This window comes from Notamacropus eugenii, chromosome 6, assembly GCF_028372415.1.
Source record: "Notamacropus eugenii isolate mMacEug1 chromosome 6, mMacEug1.pri_v2, whole genome shotgun sequence".
NCBI lineage: Eukaryota > Metazoa > Chordata > Mammalia > Diprotodontia > Macropodidae > Notamacropus > Notamacropus eugenii.
This window is the reverse complement of record NC_092877.1, coordinates 1541316-1569218: the sequence shown is the minus strand read 5'-3', so window position 1 is coordinate 1569218 and position 27903 is coordinate 1541316. Positions and strand designations below refer to the sequence as shown.

The following is a 27903-nucleotide window of genomic DNA, read 5'->3' as shown; positions in this document are numbered from 1 at the left end:
ACCTGTTATCATTTTTAAGACACGAGACAGACACTGGAACATTTCTATGTGGGGAATAGAATTCAATTAGAAAACCATACATACTATGTCTTTGAACAGTGAGAATTAAGATACATTCAGTGACATTTATGTAGGCGACCTTGTCACTTCTTCCAGGCCTTTTAAAAGAGTATACATATATAACATGATAAAGGAGGTGGTGCTCATAATCCATGATTGGGGGTGCCAAGACATGGATATCATTTGGAATAGAGCAGAAATGATGGTAGAATTGGATGGCAGAAATAATTAAGTTAAAGGTAGGAACTGGAAGAAAGTAAAATTATCATGACAGAAAATAAATGAACAGAATAAGAAAATAAGGAATGATGGGAGGGAGGGAGAGAGGAACGAAGGGGGTAAGGAAGAAAATAAAGAGAAAAGGAAGAAAGAAATATGGTAGAGGAGAGAAGGCCATGAGGGAATGATGGAGGCAGACAGGCATAAAAGTTATGAAAAATGTAACAATGAATCCTAGATAAGCATTATTTCCAGGAACTTTGCTGCTATGATCCCAACCAATTTCTTTGTTTTTCCATCAGAAAGTAAAACAAAGAAACAAAAAACAACAACACCCATATGAGCAAGAATGTATAGGTGAGCTGTTAGCAGCGTATTAGTGTGTATGTATAAATGTGAGTGTGTAGGAATGTGTATATAAACATATAGAACTGTAATAAAATAACATAATATATGAAATTATATATGCATATATACTTATCCTCCCCTTCAGGAAGTTCACAAATATACATACATATATATATATGCATAAGTACATATATGTGTATATACACACACATGCACATATATAAATATATTACTTTTAATTTAAATATATAATTATGTGTGTATATGTTTGTGCAGATAGATAAATAAATAGATATAGATATAGACATATGAATTTGTTGCTGTGGAGAATGGGAAGGTCTTTCATAGAATTTGGAATTCAAGCTATCTAGAAGACAGTTCAATAAGATGAGGGATGGAACTGAAAGGGGCAAAAAATACCAATTCATATGGGAAGGACCACCACTTGAAAGATGCAGAATCATGAGATAGAATCATGTGATGGTATGTTTGAAAATCAGCAAGTGGGAGATTATAAGTGATTAGTAAAGTGAATGGAATGAATTATAAAAGAATGGAAAGATAGAATCAAGGCTGCAAACAGACTTAAATGTTAAATGGAAGAATGTATATTCGATCTTAAAAGTAAATGGGAAGAATGGGAGTTTCTTGAATATGAATCTGTGTGGAAGTGAATTGGAAGTAGAGAGGGGGTTATTTTATCTGATTAGACCTACACTTTGGGATGATCAATCGGGCAACCGAGGTGAGCAAGTAGAGGAGTGGGTGAGATTTCAGAAAGGAAGACTAACCCGAAGGCTATTGTAATAGACTAGGGGAGAGGTGAGGAGATCCTGTAGTAAAGTAATGGCAATGGGAGTTAAAGAAGGAAAATTCTCTGAAATTTGTGAAGGTATGAGATAAGATATGAAAACTGACAAGCTATATGAGATAATTTTGAGAGAGAAGTTGAGGATGAAAACAAGGTTGATAGTGTAGGTGAGTGAGAACATGGAGGGCCCCAAACAGTAACAGGAAAGTTGAGATGAGTGGAACATTTTCAATCAAAAGATAATATGTTTTGAGGATGTAACTGTTCCTGATTTCATATTTCATTCTTGTCATGTGGAAAAATGAAATTTATAGATGTGTCTTCGAAAGTTTCAACTTCTCTATCAGTCTGATGGACTTAGCATCAGACTAACTGATTGAATCTCAACATGGGGTGAGCTACTTGTGTGATCTTGGTTGAGGCCTTTTCCTCTGATCATTTCAATTTCCTCATCTCTAAAATAATGAGACTGACTAAAATGATTTCTAAGTTCCCTTTACCTCAGAATGTAGGATTTTATGCTAAAATGATCACTGGCCCTCTTTGAGTTGTGCTTAACTGACTATACTATATAATTAAGGGTTAACAGTCTTTTGGGAAGCAATTCCTCATGGTATCTCTGTCATTTTGCTTATTTTTCATCCTTTTTTAAAATATGTTGCCTCTTTTCCAGGATTTTTTAAAATTATTTCTCACTGACTAACCCTTTTTGAAAAGACTGCCTGTCTTCCATTATTGAGAGGGGCACAATGACTAAAATTCAACTTGGAGCCAGGATTCTTGTGTTTCAATTCTGCCTCTGGTGAGCAAGAGTAAACCACTTAACCACTCTAGGTCTCAGCTTCTTCATCTGTAAAATGGCAATGATGCCTGTAGTACATCCCCTGTAGAATTATTTGAGCTTCAAATTAACTATTGTTGACAAAACATTTTGTAAAGTTTAACGTATCAGTACTTGTTACTGAAAAGTATCTGTATTGTTCTGAATGTTTTGCATTTTTTCTTTTTTTTTTTAAACAAGATTATCTCCTAACAAGAAAGCTCCCACTATTCATACAGTTAATCCATTGTTTTGCAGCTTCAGGAATTAAAGTTATATGTAAGTAATTGTGGGCTAAGTGATTTGTCCAGTACCATATAGGCAGAAACAAGACATGAAAGAAGTCTTCCAACTCAATTATTATTCTACTACTCACTTATCTCAGTCAAGCTTTAGAATATTTCTTGTCATTTGACTTAAAATACTTATTTACTCGTTAAACTTTACTACAATTTCATCTAAAATGTGAAATATGTAATTAAAACCTAAGTATACAATTTAAAACTATATTTTAATGATGTTTACTCATTTCTCCCTTCCATTGGTTACAGACAAACTGGTTACCATGAAAGGAATTTACTATCACTAATTACCTATAAGATCAAAAGGAGGTGACTCGAATTCCTTAGCAACAATCATGTTGTATCTCTTCTTTCCCACGGTACAAAAACCATCCTTAATAGAATAATCAGTTTTATGCAGATGAATAATGATTGACTACACTTGGAACTAAAGTAACCGGATTTTTTTAAGTGAGGTATAAGCAAGGTCTCATTAAAGGAAGAAATGAAGAAAAAATTGAAAAATCAATAACACTATGGGATTATCAGAAAGTCGGCAGAAGATAGAAAAAAGATGGAGAATAAAAACAATGTGACTGAATTCGTTCTACTAGGCCTTACACAAAGTCCAGAGCTTCAAAAAATTTTCTTTGCTATTTTTTTAATCATATATATTATCACAATTATAGGAAACACACTTATTGTTATAACCATGATGGCCAGTCAAACTTTAAGATCACCCATGTACTTTTTTCTCACATTTCTATCCATCGTGGATATGACGTTCTGTTCAGCAATTGCTCCTAAGTTGATTGGGGATTTACTCTATGAGAAGACAACCATCTCCCTGGAAGCCTGTCTGACTCAGCTCTTTGCAGAGCACTTTTTTGGTGGTGTTGGAATCATCCTTCTCGTTGTCATGGCTTACGATCGCTATGTGGCCATCTGCAAACCACTGCACTATCTGATCCTCATGAATCCTCGTATGTGCCACCTACTGGTGGTAGCAGCCTGGATGGGTGGTGCTATACATGCTACCACAGAACTCCTCTTCATGGCTCATCTTCCTTTCTGTGGCCCTAATGTTACTGACCATTTCCTGTGCGATTTGTTCCCATTACTGAAACTGGCCTGCATGGACACCCAAGTTTTTGGCCTTATAATTATTGCTAATAGTGGAGCAATGTGCCTGTCAATCTTTCTCATATTAACTGTCTCCTACTTTGTTGTCTTCTCATCCCTGAAGAGTGGTAGTTCAGAAGGAAGGAGAAAGGCCCTTTCCACCTGCAGCTCTCACTTCACAGTGGTGGTCTTGTTTTTTGCTCCCTGTATATTCTTATATGTGAGACCAGTAGCCACTTTTCCTATAAATAAAGCTTTATCTGTATGTACTACTATGATTACTCCTATGTTAAACCCCTTGATCTATAGCCTTAGGAATACAGAGGTTAGAAATGCTGTGAGGAAATTCTGGATCAAATGAATACTATTGATTTTTCAGGAAAAGTCAGCTTACTAATAAGAAATCATTCAAACGCAGCAGAATGATACATTTTTTTCATTTGTAAATTTTTAAAAATTTAAACTGAAATACAAAGTAAGAATGAAAAGGAAAGAAATTTAAGTACTAAAACTAAAATGATGCAAAAGAAGAAAAAATTGTGCACAGCCAAGCATATGTGGTAATTCAAAATGTACAGCAATAAATTTCCATTTCAAGAAAGCTTATAAAAATATTATGTATACGAGTGGGGGAACTCAATATCCCCCTCTCTGAACTTGATCAATCTAACCTCAAAATAAACAAGAAGGAAGTTAAGGAGGTGGATAGAATTCTGAAAAATTTAAATATGATAGAGCTCTTGAGAAAACTGAATAGTAATAAAAAGAAACATACCATTTTCTCAGTGGTATGTGGCACATACTTTTATAAAAACTGATCATATTCTAGGGCATAAAACTTCATATTGCAGAAATGCAGAGATAGTCAATGCATCCTTTTCAGATCATGATGCAATAAAAATTATATGTAATAAAGGGTCATGGAAAGATAGATAAAAAAATTAATTGTAACATAAATAACCTAATCCTAAAGAATGAGGGTAAACAAAAAATTAAAGAAGCAATCAATAATTTCATTCAAGAGAATGACAATAACCAAACAAACTTACAAAACTTATGGGATGCAGGGAAAGCAGTTCTTAGGGGAACTTTTTTTTATCTCTAAATGCTTACATCAATAAAATAGAGAAAGCAAAGATCAATGAAGTGGGCATGCAACTAAAAAAAGCTACAAAAAGATCAGATTGAAAATCCCCAAGTGAATATCAAATTCGAAATACTGAAAATCAAAGGAGAGATTAATAAAATTGAAATTAAGAAAACTATTGAACTAATAAATAAAATTTAAAAAAATTAACTCATGTAATACAATTGACAATTTTGCCCAATTTAATTTAATCATTAAGTGCCATACAATCAAACTACCAAAAATATTCTGTAGAACTAGAAAAAAATAATATCAAAAATCATCTGGAAAAACAAAGGTCTAGAATATCAAGAGAATTAATGCAAAGAAATGCTAGGGAAAGTGACCTAGTTATAGCAGGTCTCAAATCGTATTATAAAGCAGCAATCATCAAAGACACCTGGTACTGGCTAGGAAATAGATGGGTAGATCAGTGGAACAGGTTAGGTTCACAAGACACAGCAGTAAATGATTAGAGCAGTCTACTGTTTGATAAACCCCAGGACCACAGCTTCTGGGATAAGAATTCCCTTGACAGACAATACCACTGGGAAAACTGGAAAATAGTGTTGTGGAAACAGAGCATAAACCAATGCCTGACAACATATACCAGAACAAAGTTGAAATGAGTACAGGAAGGGTATAAAGACTGATACTGTAAGCAAATTAGGGGAGAAGGAAATAGTTTATTTGCCATATTTATGGAAAATAGAAAAATTTATGACCAAATAAGAAATAGAGAACATTATGAACTGCAAGATGGATAATTTTGATGACATTAATTTGAAAAGTTTTTGCACAAACAAATCTAATGCCACAGGATTAGGAGGGAAGCAGGAAATTGGAAAGTAAGGTTTACCATCAGTACCTGTGGTAACAACCCTTTTTCTAAAATATATAGAGAACTGAATCAAATGTACAAGAATACGATTCATTCCCCAATTGATAAATGGTCAAAGGATTTGAACAGTCACTTCTCAAAGGAAGAAAGTAAAGTTATTTACAGTAATATAAAAATGCTCTAAATCATTATTGATTAGAGAGATGCAAATCAAAACAACCCTGAGGTACCACATCACACCCATTAGATTGGTTAACATAACAAAATAGGTACATGGCAAATATTGGAGAAAATGAGGGAGAGTTGGGACACTCATTCATGGTTGGTGGAGCTGTGAACCCACCATTCTGGAGAGTAATTTGGAACTATACCCAAAGGACTGTCAAAATTTGCATACTTTTTGACCCAGCAATACCTTTTCCAGGGCTGTACCTCATTTCATAAAAATGGGAGAAGGACTGAAGTGTACAAAAATATTTATAGGCACCTTTTTATGGTGACCAAGAAATGGACATTGAAGGAATGCCCATCAATTGAGGAATGGTTGAACAAGTTGTGGTATATGAATGTAATGGAATGCTGTTATGCTATAAGATATGACGAACTATGCAGATTTCAGAAAAATCTGGAGATACTATTGTAGAACCCACATAAGGCTGCATGCCATCATTGGAAGAGAAGCAAAAGGAGGGAGGAGAGAAATTTAAAATTATCGAAGTGGCTGTTCAAAGTTGAAAACAAATAAATTAATTATTAACAAAAAAAACTTTAAAAAGAAATGAACAGGTATACTTCAGAAAAATCAGGAAAGATTTATAGGAACTGATGTTGAATGACATGAGCAGAACTAGTTGAACATTACAATACACAGTAATAGTCATAGTGTGCGAGGACTGTTTGAAATAGATTTAACCCTTCACGGCAATGCAAGGACCTAAACTATTTCCAAAGGCGTATGTTGATCCTTCAATGCCCAAGAAGGCCATACTATCAGAGAAATAATGACATGACTTGCACATGATTTTGTTTAGAGTGAGGGAGGGCTGTGCAGGTCACCAGCCTCACTTTTCCTCCAGAGCCATCTGAATCCAGTGACCAGATATTCATCAGGATGACTGGAGATGACCCAGGATGAGGCAACTGTGGTCAAGTGACTTGCCCAAGGTCACACAGCTAGTGAGTGTCAAGTGTCTGAGGTGAGATTTGAACTCAGGTCCTCCTGACTCCTGCACTGGTCCTCTATCCACTGCACTACCTACCTGCCCTTTCCAAGGGACTCTTGATGCAAAATACCATCCACATCCAGAGAAATAACTAGAGTCGTGACTCAGAATGCAGCAGAGTACTTTCTATTTTGTTACATTTTGTTTTGGTTTGTTTTTTTCTCATGGTTTCTCCCATTCCTTTTAATTCTTCTATGCAACATGACTAATGTGAAAATGTGTTTAATAAGAATATATGTATAGAAACCGTATAAAATTGCATGTCATTATGGGAAGGGAGGTGGGAGGGAGGGGGAGAAAAAATTAAAACTTACGGAAGTGATTGTTGAAAACGGAAAACAAATTATTAACAAAAATGATATACACTGTGATTTTGATGAGAGCTATATATTATTTCTTTGCTTCCTTGTAAGTTTTCTTTTGTTCTCTGCTGTGCACTATTAACTTTGTTCTTTTTTTCCCCTTACCCTCCTCGCCTTAGATAGCTACAGTTAAGCATGGAGATACACACACACGCACACACACACACAGATATAAATTTAAATGTAGATACATACACATATATGTAGATATATACAATATTATAAATATGTATGTATACATTACATGCATACATAAATGTACACCTAAGTATACATACATACACACACTTACACAAGCATACAGTTATATATCAATAATCATGGTTATATAAAGACATACACATTCAATATTCATCCATGTAAGACCACACTTTGCTCATTTGTCCTCTGTTTCTCTGAGTGTGGATAACCTCTTCCTTCATAAATTCAAGTCCTACCATATTTTTCCATGTACACCAACTCATCATTTCCTACACAACAGCAATATCCCCATATTATTCCATCTAGTTATTTCAAATAGTCCAAAACAACACTGATAAGTACAACTGACACACAATGGAATTTCCCCATTTTTCTCTTTTCTTTAAATCTATTTTAGCTTTAACTTTGTCTGAGATCTTGATTACCAACTCTATTCCTTTTTCCCTAACAAATTCTACTCCTGCTCTTTATTTTATGTTTGTGCATATCTCTTATTTTCTATCTCTCCTGATTCCTCTACTTTACTTCTATGCATTGTTATGCCATGCTATTAGTTAACTTTCCCCTTGAGAAGGATCCTTCCCTTATCCTCCCATTCCCAGTAATGTAAACACTTTTCTGCACCCCTTCTTTAACCTATTCCTTCACTTTCTCCTCTAAAGATCCCTCATTTATCCCCTCTTCCATCTGTAAATGTAGTTTGGTTTTTTTTTTTTGCTTCATTTAAAGTTCTTTCCCATCCATTAATGGATCCATGTCACCTGCTTAAATCGCATGGAAGCCTAAATCACATGTGGCTGGAGGAGCTTGCCAAATGGGTGAAATGGGGAAGAGTAAAAGGAAGAGATGAGGCTGGAGGAGAGCTGAGAGGAAGTTGGTCAGACCGGTCTCAGCTGGGAAGGTCAGCAGAAGCAGGCAGCTAGGATTGTGAGTGTTTGTTTATGGGAACGCCTGAAAATGTATATACACTTCTTTTTTTTATTATGATGGATTTCTTTGTTGCTATGATAGATTTGACTTTCTGGTTTTGAGATTCAACTTCTTGGTGTCTGACTAAATGCTTTTCTTCTGCCTTCTATATGAAGAGTCTGGTATACTTTGCAATTCACAAGTACACCAGCATGTTCCTACCTGTCCTTGTTACAGTGACCATTGCCTTGGAGTGACAAACAGTATCGCTGGGTATATAATTTCTTTTTGGGGGCAGAAAGGCTTTGGAGCAAGAAACAGATATTCCAGGATGGGAGGATTTACCTTATTACTCCCTAGCACGGGAATGGGCTAAAAGCACTGGAGCCTGTGAAAACTGGAAAACAAGGTTACAGGAGAGGGAACCTAGAGATCTGGAAAGTTTTTTGCAAGGAATAACAATAAAACCTGTGAAAGAATTGGCAGGGGTGTGTAGGAGAGGCTGGATTTTATAACAGTTTACCATATTATGGGTAAAAGCAGAGACAAGTCGTTAAAAAAAAATGGAAAAGGAGTTAACTAGTTTGCATGGGAATTCTCAGCATTTGGGCTTTTCTGTAAAAGAGCTAACTGCAAGGTCTCAGGTGATTCAAGAAAAAGTTGTTCACTTAACACAGAAGAAGAGAAAAGCCGGCAGAAAACAGCACATGTAACCTTTGTACAGACCAAGCCTAGTTGCCCCAGCAATAACTGCCAAGAGAGTGAGTAGGAGGAAAATGTAACATAGTCTGAGTTGGAAAATGAAACAATGTTAGACCGAGAAGCTTCTCAAGCAGAAGCAAAACCTAATACTAAGGCAAAAACAGGAGAATCGGGGGGCCACACAGTGTTTGGGAAGCTAATTGAGGATTTTACTAGCATGAGGTCACAGATATTTTGAGTCGGTTCATCCAAAGGATGAGAGAGTCATTGGTGTCTTGGGTGGTGAGAATCAGTGAAAAAGAGAAGAGTAAATAGTGATTGGATTCAAAAGCAGAATAGACTAATAAGAAAAGAATGGTTTGCTGCTCTATTGAGAGCAGGGGTAGATTTTGGAAGAATGAATGGTATTCCAACTAAAGAATTCTACAAAATGCATTGAGAAAAGGGGCTTGATTGACTGAGCAGGGAAATAAGAAATGTCCCTACAGATCCTCCTGAAACATTGCATCCAAGTGCTTCATACCTGGAGGGAGAATAGGAAATTGGGCAGGCCCGGGCTCAGATTGAAGAAAGTATACCTCTAGCTAGAATGAAGAACTGCAAATTAGAAAACATTAAATAACAATGAATGAGGCTTTGATGGTGTGTTCATGGACTCCAGAAGCATGGCTAACGCTTTATCTACCTTGTTTCTGATTATTCTGTGCTTGTTTCTTTTTGACTTTTTGTCTGTTCTCCTTGTTTGTCAGATTTGTTTTCTTCAGACTTAAAACCCTGAACTTGCAGACGTCACCCCATCTGATATGCTTTGTCACCCCTTGACCGGGGGTCAACAGAACTCCAGATCTTGGCTGAGGAACTGACTCCTCAAATGGGACCTCAGAGCAGGAACAGCTCTCCATCCATTTTCTGTAGGAAATACAAATGAAAGAAAAGCCCTTTGACCCTTACCCAAGATTTTGGGTCCCATTCATTTCAGGTGGGAATGACTGGGTGCTTATGCTCAAGCCCCACATGAAGATATTTTTTATGTGCCTATTTTGTGTTATCTCTCTTATATTGTTATAAAGTTCTGTTGATACCAATTGCCCCATTGACCCATGTAATGGATAAGAAAGATCTTGGGGTTGAATGTACTGTTAATTTTTTTTTTTTTTTGCTTAATTTGAAGTACTTTCCCATCCATTAGCAGGCCTATGTGAACTGCTTAAATCACATGGAAGCCGAAGACACATGTGGTGGAAGGAGGATGGTGAATGGATGGAACAGGAAGGGGTGGAGCAAGAAAGATGGAATAGGAAGAGGCAGAGTTGGAACAGAGCTGAGAGGAAACTGATCAGAGCAATCATAACTAGGAAGGACAGAGGAAGCAGGCAGTTAGGATTGTGTTTGTGTGAAGACCTGAGAATATGTCTGTGTTCATCCTTTGTTTTCAAAGACCATGACATCAGAAAAATGATGACATGATTTGCACTTAATTTTCTTTTGAGGGAGGGAGGGCCTATGCAAGGTTACCAGCCTCACTTTCCTCCCCTGAGCCTTGGTTACTATAATGGATTTGTTTGTATCTATGATGGATTTGGCTTTGTGGTATGAAGATTCAGCTTTCTGGTGCATGAATAAATGTTTTGGTTCTGTCTTTCATGTAGAGAGTCTGCTGTATTGTGCAATTTAGAACTGTGGTGATATATTCATAGCTGCCATAGTCACTGTGAATATCACGTTGGTTCTACACACCCCCACTCCTTGTTATTTCCTGGTATTTTGTTTATTTCTGGATTTAGAAGACTTTTTTGATCTTCAAGATATATATTAATTCTTCCTTACTGACCCACTCCCAACTAAAGATTTCCAAAACCACCCATCTGATTCCTCTGTGTCAGTTCTTCCTCCCACACACATTTTATATAAGAGAAGTACCCTTTTTAGCTTTTCCTAAAGGCTTTTCTTTGTAAAATCATGTCATACTTAGGTCGATTGTAGTCTTTTTTTAAGGATTACCCAATTATTGATAATAATTTTAGACATATATTTTACATTTTACATAAAAGGTAGATTGTCTGTCCTTACAGAATCTCTTTGGAATATCACTTATATTTCTCTTGGATCTTGTATGTTTAATCTTCTCTTAAGGTCATGTTTTTTAGTCAAAATCCTGAAAGTCTGATAATTGATTAAATATTCATTTTTTTCTTTTTTGTCCAGGATTATGCTTAACTTTTCTGAGCATGAGAAATTTGGCCAGAACCCCAGTTCTTGTGCTCTTCAATACACATGTTGCAAGACACGCAGTCTCTCTAAGGTTACTGTTGCTAGGTGTTGTGTGATTTAATTGTGGCACCACCTTATTTAAATTGCTTTTTTATCTTTTTGCTCACAATATTTTATCTTTGAGGTGGAAGTTTCAGAAACTGATTACGATATTACTGTAGGTTTTCCTTCTAGTATCTCTTTCAGGGGGTAATTGGTGAATTTTTTTTTTCATTTCCACTTTCCTCTCTTGTTCTGTTGCTTCAGGACAACTTAATTTAATTATTTTTTGCATTATTGATTCAAAATATTTTCTTTCATCATATCTTTCAGGTAGTCCAACTATTCTTATGTTTTGTTTTATTGATTTGTTTTCCAGATCAATTCCTTATGAGATGTTTCACACTCTCTCTCTCTCTCTCTCTCTCTCTCTCTCTCTCTCTCTCTCTCTCTCTCTCTCTCTCCATATGTGTGTGTGTATGTATGTATGTTGTTTAACATATGTTGCTTAAGTAGACTTACCCTGGAGGGGTTTACTAATGATAGGGACCAAACCTCATCTTTATATTTTTCTCCAATTTTCTCAAATTGTCCCAAGAGGACAAATGTTCTGCCCCTATTCGTATTTATTTTTAGTGATGTATATTCACTCTGAGCTACTATTATCTTTTTTTGGGGGGGGGAAATCTGGAAATGTTTGAGTTTTTTAAACTACTTCACCATCTTCCCAGAATCCTCTCTGATGCAAATGTTTTCATTGAATAATATTTTAATCAGTGTGCATAGTCCTTTCACTTGGAAATATCACAGTCTTTTCACAAATTCCCACCCTGACTTCTCCTAGACCATTTTTTTCCTGTAAATCGTCACAAGAGCTTACATCTGTAAGTTAAAAATATGAGAAACTCAAATATTAACTGAGCTTGAACTCACATAGAATATCCCATTTTCATACTTTTCCATCAAATAAGGATGATAGTTAATGTTGTTATAGCACATTAAGGTTTCAAAACTGCTTTTGATACAGTCTCTCAAAACACTTTACAAATATTATCTCATTTTGTCCATGCAACATCCTTCAGAGAAAAGCTATTCTTATCTTTCTTTTACACATAAGGAAATTTAGGTGGATACAGTTTATAGCTGACTCCTACAGGTTCCTACATGTAGTCATTGTCTGAATAAAAAAATCAAACTGATATTTTGCTACTTTAAGTCCAATGTTCGATGTATTCTACCCCCCACTTACCTCCAGTTATGTCTCTGCAGAGAAGGGAGAAAAATATATTTCCTTAAGCTCTCTCTAGCATTAGACTTAGGCATTATGATCATATGTTGTTCATTTTTTTTCATTTTGTCATATTGCCTTTCTGTGTATACTTTCAAAGTAATTGTTCATACTACTTTTCCCATTGCCTTTGCTTCTTTTACAAATGTTTCCATAATTTTATGAACTCTTCATATTTCTTAATTCCATATTCCGTTCTTGTATCATAACCTCTGTGGGCATTTTCCAAGCAATCGAGTAGATAGTTTATTTCTATTTTTGCCTCTATGAAGGTGTAATTATGAATATTTTTGTTTGGATTTAATGCCTAGTATTTTCTTTTATGCATATGTCTAATCCCAGAAGATCTGGACCAAAGGGCATCAGTATTTTATTTTATCATTTTATATTTTAACAACTTTTTTTTTACTGGTCCACCCACCTTGTCTTTTCTTTTAAAGCAATAAACAGAATGTGGGTATTAAGAAAGTATTAGCAACCATCAATTAATCCAAGATACCAGCTTTAGTTCAAAAAACACTTGCAAAGTCAATCAGATTTTTTTGGATGGTTGAAAATATTAATAACTAGAAAAAATATGAGTGCGTAAGCAAATGTCATGAGGCTTTTCCCTGAAATACTAGTTTTTTCTTTGACATTTTTCCTCAAATTATAAAAAGTATGAAATATAAACAAACTCTTGTGCTGTACACTTGAAAACGGACAATTCAAACATTATAAAACTATCTACATACCGTTAAATTCCATCAAATTTTGTGTAATCTGTCAATATACGAAATATCTGGTCATAGAAAGAACTAAAACCCACTTCTTTTTCTTACATACAGATTCATATGTCCAAAGTCAGAATTTTTAATCACTTTGTCTTTCTTCTACATTTGCATATTGATGCATTTATTAAAATACACCTATTGCATTATGTTTGTTCTTTTTCTTGTCAAGTCAGTTTGCTATCTTAAAATCAGCCATTCAGACAAAACAGATAATAAGAAAGATGAGTTCTTACCCACTTGAAGTTAATTTTAAAACATGACCAAAAACAATGTAGTTGGAAATACTAGGTCCAGTTTCTTCATAATTCTTCCTGGTGTGGTATACTTGGTAGAACTCACAAATGGAAGCCAGCATTGATTCCCCAAACCATATGACATATAGCTGCATGTGGTGTGTAATGACTTGCACATCAAAAGACTTTGGTTTCAGTCTACCACCACTTAACTCTTCACTTAGTTTCAGACTTGCATGAAAGTGTTGTTTTTTTCAAATCCCAGTGTACTCGATGTCCAAAATCCCTGAGCACACAGTATTAGAAGTCTGCTCTCAATGGGACAATTCTGAATTACCTTATCTACTACTTCTTAGATAGATTGTGTGAGTATGAAAGACGATTTTTGGATCCAGGAACCATTCATAACAACCTTCAATGGAAAATTCTTTCTTTGAGTTTGCACTGATTCCAGTACATTGTTTAAACATAAATCCACTTTGACCCATCTGTATCATACTTGTTAAATTATTAGACTAAATCTGGGCAGACCAAACTATAATGTTCCTTCACTGCCTTAGCTGTTTCCAGAGATTGCACAGGAGTAAGTGCCACTTCTCAACCTCTCAGTAACTGCTGAATAAAATATGCCATATCTCTCCCAGCAATTAGAATATGCCTGACAAATTTGCCAATAATATATGCCTCAGCTGCACGAAAGGCATGAGTAACATCATCTCCACTGTCTCTGCTCTCCTACCTGTTTTGATGTCTAAGATGCAGCTAAAGCAAGGACAGCCTATACAGCTGTGTACAGGTATGTGACAATAAAGGATTCAAACATAATTTCACCTATATATTCCCTGTTTATGGTGTGTTTGTAGGAGGTTCGATCAAAATAAAGTAATGATCTTCAGGTTCTGCTCTTAGGCATTTAAAGATCAGTTGTTCCATAAATCTCTCTACCAAGTCCCAGTCTTCAACGGCAATATGAATAATTGGCCACTTTGTTACATAATTTGACTTTTCTATTGCTTTATCCTCAATAAAGAAGTCTAGATCATCAACAGCCTTCATAACCCTCTTTGGTGCTTGATCTTCTACTTCTACTGACTTCTTGGTAGCAACATATGAGGGCATATTAAACTGTGGTTCTTTATTTCCTGTATATCCAAGTTTTGTATACCTGGTGCCATATTCCACTACACAGGCTGGCAGCCCATCAGTCATGTTCCCCCTCCTTCTCCTCTTCTTACAGCTGCCTCCAAGGATGGGTCCAGGATGGATGTGGGGAGGACAGAAGCGGGGCAGGGGATTGGTAGCAGGATCTATCTAACCATTCTTCACCTGGCCCAACTCACACTCCTAGGAGGCAGGGAGGAAGCTGCAGCAACGATGGCAGCAGGCAAGAAATAACTTTTTTTTCAGTTTCACTTTGAATTATTCTCCAGAATGAATGGACCAATTCGCAGTTCTACAGACATTGTATTATTGTGCCTGTCTTCAAGTAGGTCTTTCAAAATTCTGTCCCCATGGATATTTTCCAATTTAGTAGGAGTGACATATTATCTTATTTCACTGGAAATGTGTCAAAAGATAGTTTTATTGGAAAAAAAGTTATATTTACGTCATTTAATAAAAGTAGTTCATTTTGTTTTGGCTAAGTCCCTTACCACATTCACTTCTAAATTTGTTATATGTATTTTTATAATTAATTTATTTATTTTCAGTTTTCAAGATTGATTTGTACAAAATTTTAATTTCAAATTTCCTCCTCATCTCCCTCCTTCCATTACTCCAGGACAGTATGTATTCTGATCACACTTTCCTCCAATTTGCCCTCCCTCCTATCACCCACAGAACATTATCTCCTTCCCTTTTATTGTCCTGTAGGGCAAGATAGATTTCTATACCCCACTGGCTATACTTTTTTTATTTCCTAGTTACACGTAAAAATGTTTTTTAGCATTCATTTTTAAAGCTTTGAGTCCCACCTTCACTCCCTTTGCCACACTCCATCCACCCTCATGGAAATGGCCAGCAATTGATACACTTTATGCAGTTGTAGTCACGCAAAACACTTCTGTAGCAGTCATGCTGTGAAAGAGTAACTGTATTTCACTCTATCCTGTCCTGCCCTCCATTTATTCTATTCTGTCCTTCTATCTGTGCCTTTACAGAAGTATTTACTTCTGATTCTGATTACCCCTTTCCTCAATCTGCCATCCCTTCTGTTATCCACCCTCTCTCATCTGCTTTTCTCACCCCACCCCCGCACTTTCCTGTAGGGTAAAATAAGGTTCCTTACTGAATTCACTGTGTATGTATACCCTGCTGAAGCCAAATCCAATGAAAGTAAAACTCACGTATTTCCTCTTGCCTCCCTCCTCTTCTCCTCCATATTAAAAGTTATTTCTTGCCACTTTAATATGAGATAATTTGCTACATTCAACCTATCCCTTTCTCTTTCTCACAGTACATTCCTTTCAACACTTAATTTAATTTTTAGATATCATTCCTTCATTTCAGCTCACCCTCTGCCCTCTCTCTCTTCATATACATACACATACATATACTTACATACACATATACACATAAACACACATATATGCATATATATGTATATGGGTATATGTATATATACACACATACACATGCACATACATACACACATATGTGCATATATTATATATAGGTGTATGCATATGGATATATATGTACACATGCATGGACATGCATACTCACATACACATGTGTATATACACACCCACACAATATGTACATGTGTATGCATGCACACACGCACACACACGTGTGTGCATGTGTATGTCCACATAGATACATACATACACATACATATATGCATGCATATGTATATATGTGTTTATATGAATATGCACTTATATATACACAGGTATATGCATACATATATAGACATGTATGTTTTTATGTATATATGTATACACATATATGCATACATATGTACTCATATATATTCACATACACACACATACCCTGCAACTACCCTAATACTAAGAAAGGTCTCATGAGTTACAAATATCATCTTTTCATCTAAGAATGTAAACAGTTCAAACTTAATGACTTCAAACTTAATGAATTCTCTTTCTTGTGTACTTTTTCATGCTTCTCTTGATTCTTATAAGTCAAATTTTCTATTCGGTTCTGGTCCTTTCAACAAGAAGGCTTTTAAGTTCTCTATTTCATTGAAATTCCATTTTTTTGCTCCTGAAGTACTATCCTCAGTTTTGCTGGGTTGATAATTCTTTGTTTTAATCCTTCGTCCATTGACCTCTGCAATATGTTTCAAGCCATCTGATTCCCTAGGGTAGATGCTGCTAAATCTTGTATTATCCTGATTGAGTTTCCACAGTACTTGAATTGTTTCTTTCTGGCTGCTTAAAACATTTTCTCCTTCAGCTGGGGACTCTGGAATTTGGCCACAATATTCCTAGGAGTTTTTCTTTTGGGATTCATTTCATGAGGTGATTGGTGGATTCTCTCCATTTCTTTTTTACCCTCTGATTCTACATTATCAGGGCAATTTTCCTTGATAATTTCTTGGAAGATGATGTCATGTTTTGTTTTGTTTTTAATTTTTGATCATGACTTTCCGGTAATACAACAATTTTTACATGATCTCTTCTGGATCCATTTTCCAGGGCAGTTGTTTTTACAATTAGGTTCTTCACATTGTCTTCTATTTTACATTCTTTTGGTTTTGTTTTATAATTTCTTTATTTCTCATTAAGTCATTAACTTCCATTTGCTTCATTCTAATTTTAAAGAAATTATTTTCTTCAGTGTTGGAACTATTTTTTAATTTGGTTCATTCTGCTTTTCAAGGCATTCTTCTCCTCACTGGCTTTATGGACCTCTTTTGCTATGTGTTTGTCTAATTTTAAAAGTGTTATTTTTTTCAGCATTCAAGGATTCCATTGGATTGGCAGGAGTCACACAGTTTGTAGAGAGCCAGAATATTCAGACATTCATTTTTATTAAATTTTTGATTAAGTCAATATATTATGATTTAATTAGAGGCGTTGAAAATATGGATAGAGGATGAAGACTGGAGTCCAGAAAACCTGAGTTCAAATCAGTCCTCAAAAACTTCATAGGTTTGTGAACCTGGGGAATTTATTTAATCTCTATTGCATTCTTTTCCTTCCCAGTAAAATGAAGATAGCAACTAGTCCTAAAAACCCTCACTCAGAATTGATAGAATCACAATAGATGATGTTAGTAAAGCACCTTGCACAGTACCTGAAAGGTTGTAGGTTTTAGCATGCTTATTGTAAATATTAATTATGATGGGGATGCAGAAGCAACCACTATAGTGATATCACGCCCTCCCCTCTGATTTCAGGTAATATGATATTGGAGATTTCCACTGGCAGAGGAGGTAATTGCTGCCCCAGCAAAATTTAATCTCCACTACTAAGTGTTTTTCAAACTAAGGAAGGACAAATACTGAAGTCCATAGAAATGATTCTAAAACTTCCTTTGGTTAAGGTGCCTATAACATTAATATAATTTACTTTATTATTATTTACAAAAATAATGACAGTTACTTGGATAATTTACACTCATTGGGGTGTGTGAATGTAGTAGCTGTTTAGGGGTTACAAGATCTTTTTAGACCTTTCAAATTAGGCCACAGATCTACTCTTCCTTCAAAAAGACCCTTTGAATTGAAAGAGATAATGCTAAGCTTCTTGTAGCCTCACTTTCTATTCTCTCGTTCAGATAAAAGTGATTGGATTTCATGAGATTTTGAACTCTAAATGGCCTTAGAGGTCATCCACCCATTTTAAACTTTGTCTCTCATTTTATAAATGATAATAGTTGGGCCCACAGAGATGAGTTGACCAAAGAAAAGATACCCAGAGTATAAAGAAGGAGAACTTGGTTTTATTCCTTGGTTTTCTTACTACAAATCCAAAACTATCTGTGGTATACTACTACAGTGGAGGGAAATATTTAGGGATTGGTTTCTGGGTGTTAGGAATACATTAACAAAAGTTGATTTTAAAATCATCACTATGGACTTCTGTGTTTGTGTTTCTTTGGTGGCACATAGACTTTTCCATTGCTAATGAGATGTGGCTAGCATAGCAAGGATCTCCTCTGCTGTGGAGACCTCTTTAGCATTATATTTTCCACAGTTAGTAGGGATTGATGGATTTCACTATTATTTCATGAGTGCCACAGTATTTTACTCAACTGCCTGCATTTTTTATATAGCCACAAAATAGGTACTGAAAATCATGAGTTGATTTTTCTCTTAGAACTATCAACTTCACCTGACTCATCTAATGTTCTTCCCCTACCTCACACATGCTGATTAACTCACCAGTCACTGGAGACACATTCTCAATGGGATACCATTGCAATAATGAAACACTACTTAATTCTATTGTTATTCAGAAGGCAATTATTTGATGCCCTTGACGTTGCATCTTCATTGCAAGATGAACATTATTTAACTGCTTGTCTTTCTGAAAAGAGGCTCCTTCTGAAGTTAAACTGTAATTTATTTAAAAAGTCCATTGGACAGTATCTAAACTGTTTCTTAAAATTTTGAGGTTGCTTTTTTTCTTTATTTTCACTTGTCTCAAGTGGTGTATGAAAATTCAAATCCTTCTTCACAGTCCAAAGTGAGGTTTTACACCAGCTATTTGGGTTTCTATAGCAGTCACTTCAATTCTCACTCTATATCTGGGGCAGAAAAATTTTATCCAGTTCTAAAAAGGTAAGCTTGACAGAAGAACAAGAGGGTAAAGACATCTTCCAGCTGAGCCTCCTCCCAGGTAATGAACTGAAGTTCTGAGAAATCAAATGATTTGTTCAAAGTCAAAATAACATGAAATAAAATAGGTGAGGTTTCTAACTTCTAATACGACAGAAAACATAATGTCCCATCTCGTCCAGAGAGAGGTACTGTGAGTCTTTGAGAGTAAATATTGTAAACTTTCTGATAAATTATAATCCTGGAGATAGGAAAAGAAATAACATTTGTGCATCTGGAAAGAGACAAATTTCTCCCTAAACATATAGGTCAGGAGAACGCAATGCTGATCTCTTGAGTATAGGGTTTGATAACCAAGACTCCAGATATTCATGCAATTGACTGCTTCCCTAAATGCAGTGACATAATCTTTTCTTCTATGGATTTCTCTTAGAGTTTTCTCCCCAATGTAAAATAAAGTAATGTCTAACAAAGGAACACTAACCAATACAAAGGAATTGTTAAAGGGAGTTGTATTGAAAAAAAGGGGGAGGACATGGATTTTTTAATACCTGATTGAAAATGCCATTTCTTTTCAAATGGTAATTCAAAGAATCAATTTTGTGATGGAAATGTACATGGAACACATCTTGTATATCCCCATATATTACAGATGAGGATACTAAAACCTAAAGTTGCTAAATGGCTTTCCTCAAATCCATAGATTTACAATGTGTAAGCTTGAATAAATGGGCATAAACTTTTGATTACAAATCCAGCATGAATTTCAAACTATCACATTGCTTATACAATTAGTTCAAAGACTGACATAGAAGGCAAGTCAGATATTCTGTAGCTCAACTTCATGAAACATGAAAAAAATTATTTTCTATATTTAAAGGATTGTTGAATTTATAGATGAGGTTAAGCTTAAAGATATTGTGTCTAGTTCATATAGATTTTAACAATGTGTGTGATAAATTATGTCTTTTGATTCTTTTGGAGAAGATAGTCGATAATGCAATCAGATGGATTCATAAATGGATGGGTGGTAGTAATCAAGATATGTTGTGAATTGTTCAATATTAGCATGGGAGCAGGAACTCAGTGGGTTTCTCCAAGCATGTGGGTTGGATCTATGCTATTTAGCACTGTTACTATGATTCAGATAAAATATGCATGGCATATTTTTCAAATTTTCAGATTAAACACTGTTTTGAGGAATAGTTAGGACAGTGAGAGGATTATAAAGTCAGGATTCAAACTTATCTAGACAGCCTGGAGCATCTAGCAGAATTTAAGGACAAATTTAATAGGGCTAAACGTAAAGTTGTGACAGTGTGCTATTAATCTGTCAACTTTAAAAATGTGTCAAGAATGAGGGATAGTTAGATGTGTAGTTTTCTTTAAAAGAAATCTAGGCATTTTAATAAACTGCAGTCTCAATAGGGAAATCATAGGACATAGCAATTAGAATAGACAAAGGTAATGAAATCTTCGGGTGCCTCACTATAAATGTAGCTTCCAAGAACAGAGAATTGACAGTTACGCTATATTCTGACCTTATCAGAACTTATCCGTAGTCTGTGTTTGATCCTACACACTATGATTTAAAGATGCTTTTCAATATATCATAATATAAACATGGAATGTTAACCAGAATGCTGTTGGGTGGGTGGTTGTGGTGGTAGTGGCAGTAGTATGGTAGTAATACTTGTTGAAGTCATAATAGTCACTGTCATTGTCACAGTAACAACAATCGTGGTGGTGGTGGAGTTGGTGGTAGAGGAGGACAGGGAGGAAGAAGAAGAGGAGAAGGAAGTGGAAGTGTAGGAAGAAGGGGAGTAATAGGAGAAAGAGGAGAAGGAGGAAAAAAAATAGTTCTCATCATTCTACATACAGGATCTAGATATTCCTTTGTCAGGCATGGAATAGTAAGCATTCTTTAAGTGTGTAGCTTTGATACTGGGATGTTGAGGCCCTACTTCCTCTGAAATTTGAAATTCTGTGGTTCTGCTGGTGCTCTGCCTCCCTCACCTCTACCTTTGGTTTTTCCTAATTTTCTTCAATGTGCATGATAATGTACAATCTCCTACATGCTACTTATCCTCATTGGCAAAGATTGCACGTTTTAGAAATTACTTTGGATAATTTTGAATCTCTTATGTTTATTCATATATAAAGAAGAAATTGACCTAAGTTCATACCATTAGCAATTGATAGAGTAAGAACTGTCAGTATATCATATGAACAATGAGTACAACAAATGTGAATTTGGAACTTTGGGAAATTTCATCAGAATAGCTATTCTGGTGTTAGAAATCCCTCCAATAACAACAAAGTACAAATTTTCTAAACTTGAACAATTCCTAGAAGATTGTTTGAGACAGAGACATGGCTTACCTGATATCACATAACTACTAAGCATTGGAGAAAAGATAGACTTTAGTCTTTTTCCCTCAAAGTTCAGCATTATTACATTGCCGCTGAAATATTTTATCATTCATTCATGAAACATTTATTGAGAACTTAAGTATCAGCCACTTTGATAGACATTGAGTATACAAGGGTACATGTGAATTAGTCTTTACCATAGAAAAACCCTCCCATCCCCCACTGCAGAAATGAGATCTGACTTATGGAATGAATGGACCAAGCAAAATAGGTCGTATGTCTTTTATTATACCATTTATTGTTGGAGGGAAATGATTCAAAAATAATCAAGAAAACCAGGGGTACAGAGATACTGCCATGAACCGAACTGATAGAAAAATATCAGCAAGTAGGAACTTCAGAAGCTATTTCTTGGAAGGAATAATCAAACACAGTTTTGAAGTGGGTTAAATATAATAAACCAAGTTGGAGATGGAATGCATTTTAAGCAAGAGGAAGAGTGTGTACATAGCATAAAAATTAGATATATAATGTCCTGATTGGTCATTTTATCAGCTGAATGTGGCTTGTCAATGGGTGTGTGTGGCTGGATTATAGATCAAGCGATTGGAAGTAATTTGAAATGCTCCTGAAAAGTCAGGATGGAGACAGATTTTTCAAGTCTTTCAAATGCTTAAAAAAAGACGTTGTATTGTATGTTAGGAGAAAGACATATTTGTGGTTCTGGAGTTCACTGAGAGTTCTGTGGTAAGGGCATTGCATGGAGTGTCATTGTCATCTGTAGTACAGAAATATCAGTTTGCCAGGTAAGTAAAGGAGAGTGGATAGAAGAGGGGAGAAATTAGAGGCAGACCAATTAAATTATTGTTCAGCCATTCCAATCATGTTCTCCTGTTTATGACCCCTTTTGTGGTTTTATCTGCAAAGATAATGGAGTGGTTTAACATTTTCTTCTCCAGTTCATTTTACAGATGAGGAAATTGAGGCAAACAAGGTGGGAGTGAATTTTCAGAGATCACACAGCTAAGAAATGTCTGAGGTAAGATTTGAACTCAGAAAGACTCATCATCTTAACTCCAGGTCCAGCTCACTATCTACTAATTCATCTAACTGCCTCTAGATCAATTAAGAGAGTATGTCCATAAGGCAGGTGAATGATGGTAATAGTTTAAGGGGAAATAGTTTAGTTACTATTGAGTGGAAAGAAAGGTTGGATCTAAGACAATACTGGGGATGGAAAAGGTGAGATTTAACAATTATTCAACAATGGGGTATTGACTGGACAATTACTTGAGAATGTCAACCTAGGAGAATAGAGGGAAGAAGATGCTCCCAAGAAGTAATGAGGAGAGAAAAATGAGTTCTTTTCTGCATGATTTAGTTCTGGGATGCCAATATGACATTTAGCTGCAAATATCAAGTTGTCAAATTCAAGTTTAAGAGAAAGACCCAGACTGGAAAACACATAAAACTTTTGCACATATATTTACATCTATATATCTATCATCTATCTATCTATCTATCTTTTAGAGATAGTTCATACACACACACACACACACATATATACGCACATTTATACGTACGCATACATATATACTCATGCAGGTGTATATGTATGTATATATGTGTGTGTGTATATACATATATATATATATACAGGCATATATATATTTATTTCATGAATAATATACATAAAGGTGATAATTACTTCATTAAATCTGATATTGTCATTGAAAATAAGTATAAAGAAAAAAAGAAAAATATATAAACAAGAGACCCTTAAGTGACATCAAAAGATAGGTGATAATGACATTATGTTCCAACAAAGGAGCCTAAGGCATTGCAAGACAACTAGAAGTACAATCAAGAGAATAATATCACTGAGACAGGATATCCAGGAGGTCGGAAAATCTTCATTGGAAAATGTCATAGAGAAGTAAGTATGTATGTTAATTATGGTGTTTATATTAATTCAGCAGTCTCATAAGACGTAAACTAAGAATTATGAAAATTGGAAAAAAAGATAACTAATTAATAGTTCCTTTTCCACTCAAGGACAATGGATTTAGATGACTGACCTGATCAGAATCCAGTTTACATTGGGTTTTGAAGTGAGAATAAAGAAAAAAAATATGTCCGTAAATGAATATAGTTTGGCATAAAAGTTTGGCTATCTAAAGGGAGGAGAAATAAAGATTGATACATCTTCTGTGCTGTGTTTATCTTTCATTCTCAAAGAAGACCATGACATCAGGGAGATGATGACATGACTTGCAGCTGACTTTGGTATTAGGGAGGGAAGGCTGCACAAAGTCAGCAGCTCCACTTTCTCCTCCAGAGTCATCTGGGTCCAGTGGTCAGCTATTCATCAGGGTGATTGGAGATGGCCCAGGATGCAATGGGAGACCCTAGCACTTTAGGGTAAGGCCTAATCAGGTTCTCATTTTCAGTCAGGAAATATCCACTTAGTGAGTAGATATTTTCAGGAAGTGAGTCAAGGCATGAACCCTTTAATAAAAAAAAAATTAAACTGGAAGGGGGAAGACCCCCAGGGTTGCTGACTAAAAGAGAATTAAGTGGTGCTTGGTCAAAGGCCTATTGTTGTTCAATATATGAGCTCCAGAGTGCAATGGACTTAAGGTTTGGTCTTTGAGGAAGAAATCTAGCCAGAAGGAGAAGGAAAGGATGGAGAAATAGAGGAAGAGGCAGAGACTCTTGGTCTCAACTACCTCATCTGCAAAAAGAGAATGAATTTTGCAATACTTACCCTGCATAATTATTTTGAAGGATAAATTAGGTATTGTTAAGACATTTTGTAAATTTTTAAGTATCAGATATTGCTTTTCTTATTCATACTCACTGAACTTTTTTTTTCTTCATTTTTAACAGAAATATGATTTCATTGAACTCAAGAATCTCCTACGAAGGAAGCTCCCAGGACCTATACAGTTAATGCAGTGCTTTTCAGTTTCTGGACTTAGAGTGATAACTAGGTAATTATAGGGTAAGAAATTTGCTAATGTGATAGCAGGGATGAAAGAGGTTTCCCTGATTCCAAGACTGTTATTCTATATACGTCCTTATCAGAGTCAAGCTTTAGATCCCCTTCCCTTCCCATTTGACTTAAAAGACACTTACTCATTAACCTAATCTACAGTTTCATCTAAAATGTGAATGTGTAGTTGCAACATGAGCACATAATTTAAAACCATAACTAGGAACCATATTAATTTATTGAATTTTAATCACTGATAAACATGATATTGACCCATTTCTCCCCTCCTTGGCTCACAGACAGATTAGTTACCTGAAAGTAATTCCTCATCACCAGTTAAGTCTAAGATAAAAAGGAGGCAAATCACATTCATTAGGGCTGAGGTTGTTGTTTCTGTGCACGGTAAAAAATTCATCCCTAACAGAATTGGTTGTTTCAAGCAGAAGACTAATGATTGACTCAATCTGGAATTTAAATACCTGGATGTTTTAGGTGAGGTGTAAAGAAGAAATGAAGAGAAAAGGAAAGAACTAATAAAACTATAAGAAAATCAGGAATTTGGCAGAAGAGTGACCAAAATGGAGAATAAAAACAATGTAACTGAATTCATTCTGCTAGGACTCACACAATGTCCAGAACTTAAAAAAATTTTCTTTGTCATTTTTTTAAATAATATATATTATCACAATTATAGGAAACATATTCATTGTCATAACCTGGACTGCCAGCCAAACATTGAGAACACCCATGTACTTTTTTCTAAGCTTCTTATCTATTGTGGATGCTACCTACTCTTCAGTCATTGCTCCTAAGATGGTTGTGGATTTACTCTATGAAAATTCAACCATCTCCCTGGAGGGCTGTCTTACTCAGGTCTTTGCAGATCATCTTTTTGGTGGTGTTGGAATCATCCTCCTCGTGCTCATGGCTTATGATAACTTTGTGGCCATCTCTAAACCCCTGCACTACATGATCATCATGAATCCTCATGTGTGCCACCTGCTGCTGGGAGCAGCCTGGATGGGAGGCTCCATACATGCCACCATACAACTTGTCTTTATGGCCCGTCTTCCCTTCTGTGGCCCTAATGTTGTCGACCACTTCATGTGTGACTTGTTCCCATTGCTGAAACTGGCCTGCATGGACACCCAAGTTCTTGGTCTTTTAGTCATTTCTAACAGTGGAGTGATGTGTCTGTCAATATTTCTCATACTAACTCTCTTTTATGTAGTTATCCTCTGTTCCCTGAAGGGTGGTGGCTCAGAAGGAAGGCGGAAGGCCCTTTCTACCTGCAGCTCTCACTTCACAGTGGTGGTCTTGTTCTTTGTTCCCTGTATATTCTTGTATGTGATGCCAGTAGCCACTTTTCCTATAGATAAAGCTGTATCTGTATGTGCTACTATGGTTACTCCTATGTTAAACCCTTTGATTCACACCCTTAGGAATACAGAGGTTAAAAATGCCACAAGGAAATTGTGAATCAGAGTAAAACTGAGGTTGAATTAAAAATTGAAAATCATTCAATTGAAGCAGAAGGATGAAAATATATTAATAAAATAATATTTTAATCAGTGCACATAGTACTTTCAAAACCAGAAATGACAGACCTTTCATAAATTTCCACCCTGAATTTTCCTAGGCCATTTTTTTTCTATAAATCTCTTGAAAGGTCATAACTGATATTTTAAAGAGATGACAAACTCAAACATTAAGCGATTCTGAGAACATGTATAATATTCCATATCCATAGCCTTCCATCCAATAAAAGTTATGGTAGTGAAAAACTGAACAGCTCATAAAAGCTTGAAAAATACTTTAGATAAAAATTCTCAGAGCACTTTACAAATATCACCTCAATTTTCCACCACAAGAGCCCTCAAGAGTAAATGCTATTATTACCCTCCTTTAACATGCAGGGCAATTTAGGCAAAGAAAGTATATGCCTGACTCTCACAGGATTCAACATACAGTCATTGTCTGTTAAAAAAATCAAAAAGATGTTATGCTGATTTAAGGTGATTGTTCTATTGTACCTCTCACCCTCTTCCAGTTATGCATCTGCAGAAAATGGAGAGAAATTCATTTCCTATGATTCTCTCTGAGATTAGATGCAAACATTACAATTATATATTACTTCTTTCTTCATGTTGCTTGTCATATCATCTTTCTATGCATATTGTCAAAGTGATTGTGAATATTCTTTTTGTAGTTATTGTTGTTTAATCCATAAACGATCTCATAAGTTTTAAATTTCTTCGTATTTCTTGCTTCTAAAGGAAGAGTACTATCCTGTCGCATACTCCATTCTTGGACCATAAACTCTGTAGCCATTTTTCAATCAAATAGGATATGCTTTATTTTTATTTTTTGCCATTATGAAATTACACTTATGAATATTTTTTATTTATTTAGTCTTCATTCCTCTGTCATATATATATATATATATATATATATATATATATATATATATATATATATATATATATATATATATATATATATATATATATGTCTAGAAAATTTTGGCCAAAGTATTTTTATATTTTATTTTCTTACTTCATGTTTTAACGACATTTTTTTAATAATCACTCCAATTTTTTTACAGAATTGATGGACTAATTCACAATTCCACCTACCTTGTATTATTGTGCCTGCCTCTACATAGGTCCTCTCAAATTGACCATTTTCATTTGCCCATATTTTTCAGTTTAGTAGGAGTGATCTTTTGCCTTAATTCATCGGAGAATTCCCAAGTGATATTACTTGGTAAAAAAGATATATACACTTCATTAGATAAAAGTAATTCATTTTGCTTTGCTTCAGGCCCTTCCCATATTCTCTTCTTAATTTGCTTATGTACTATCTGTTTGGAACAGTAGTGACAAGAGGAAAGTCTTCCTTTGAGTGTCACTTTTGGGTTATCAGCTGCCAAAATATCAATAAGGCTCTATAAAATGAAGTGAGTTTTGATCTAACCAGACATATTTACTAGCTGTGTGATCTTGTGAAATTCACTTAACTACTTCATTCCTTTGTTTCCTCCACTTCAAAATATGGAAAATAATATCAACTGCTACAAGGAATGGAATCCTTAGTTTGGAATCATCAAGACTCATCCTCAAGAGTTCAAATCTGGCTTCAGATACTTCCTAGCTGAGTGACTATGGGCAAGTCTCTTACCCATTTTTATCTCAATTCCTCATCTCCAAAATAAGTTGGA

The 27903-nt window shown here is 35.3% G+C and overlaps 1 protein-coding gene and 2 pseudogenes across 1 annotated transcript; 2 read left to right on the top strand and 1 right to left on the bottom strand.

Moving 5' to 3' along the window:
• The first annotated feature begins 3113 nt into the window (after positions 1–3113).
• On the top strand, positions 3114–4022 carry LOC140511522 (olfactory receptor 4C6-like). Its single transcript, XM_072620653.1, has one exon. It carries the CDS (start codon positions 3114–3116, stop codon positions 4020–4022), a length of 909 nt encoding a protein of 302 aa, XP_072476754.1.
• Positions 4023–13565: 9543 nt separating this feature from the next.
• Positions 13566–14778, bottom strand: LOC140510990 (actin-related protein 3-like; annotated as a pseudogene).
• A 10483-nt stretch (positions 14779–25261) lies between these two features.
• Positions 25262–26162, top strand: LOC140511521 (olfactory receptor 4C6-like; annotated as a pseudogene).
• Positions 26163–27903: the final 1741 nt, after the last annotated feature.

Excerpts from the sequence above, each read along its gene's own strand:
- LOC140511522 (XM_072620653.1), top strand. The coding sequence starts at position 3,114 with ATGGAGAATAAAAACAATGTGACTGAATTCGTTCTACTAGGCCTTACA.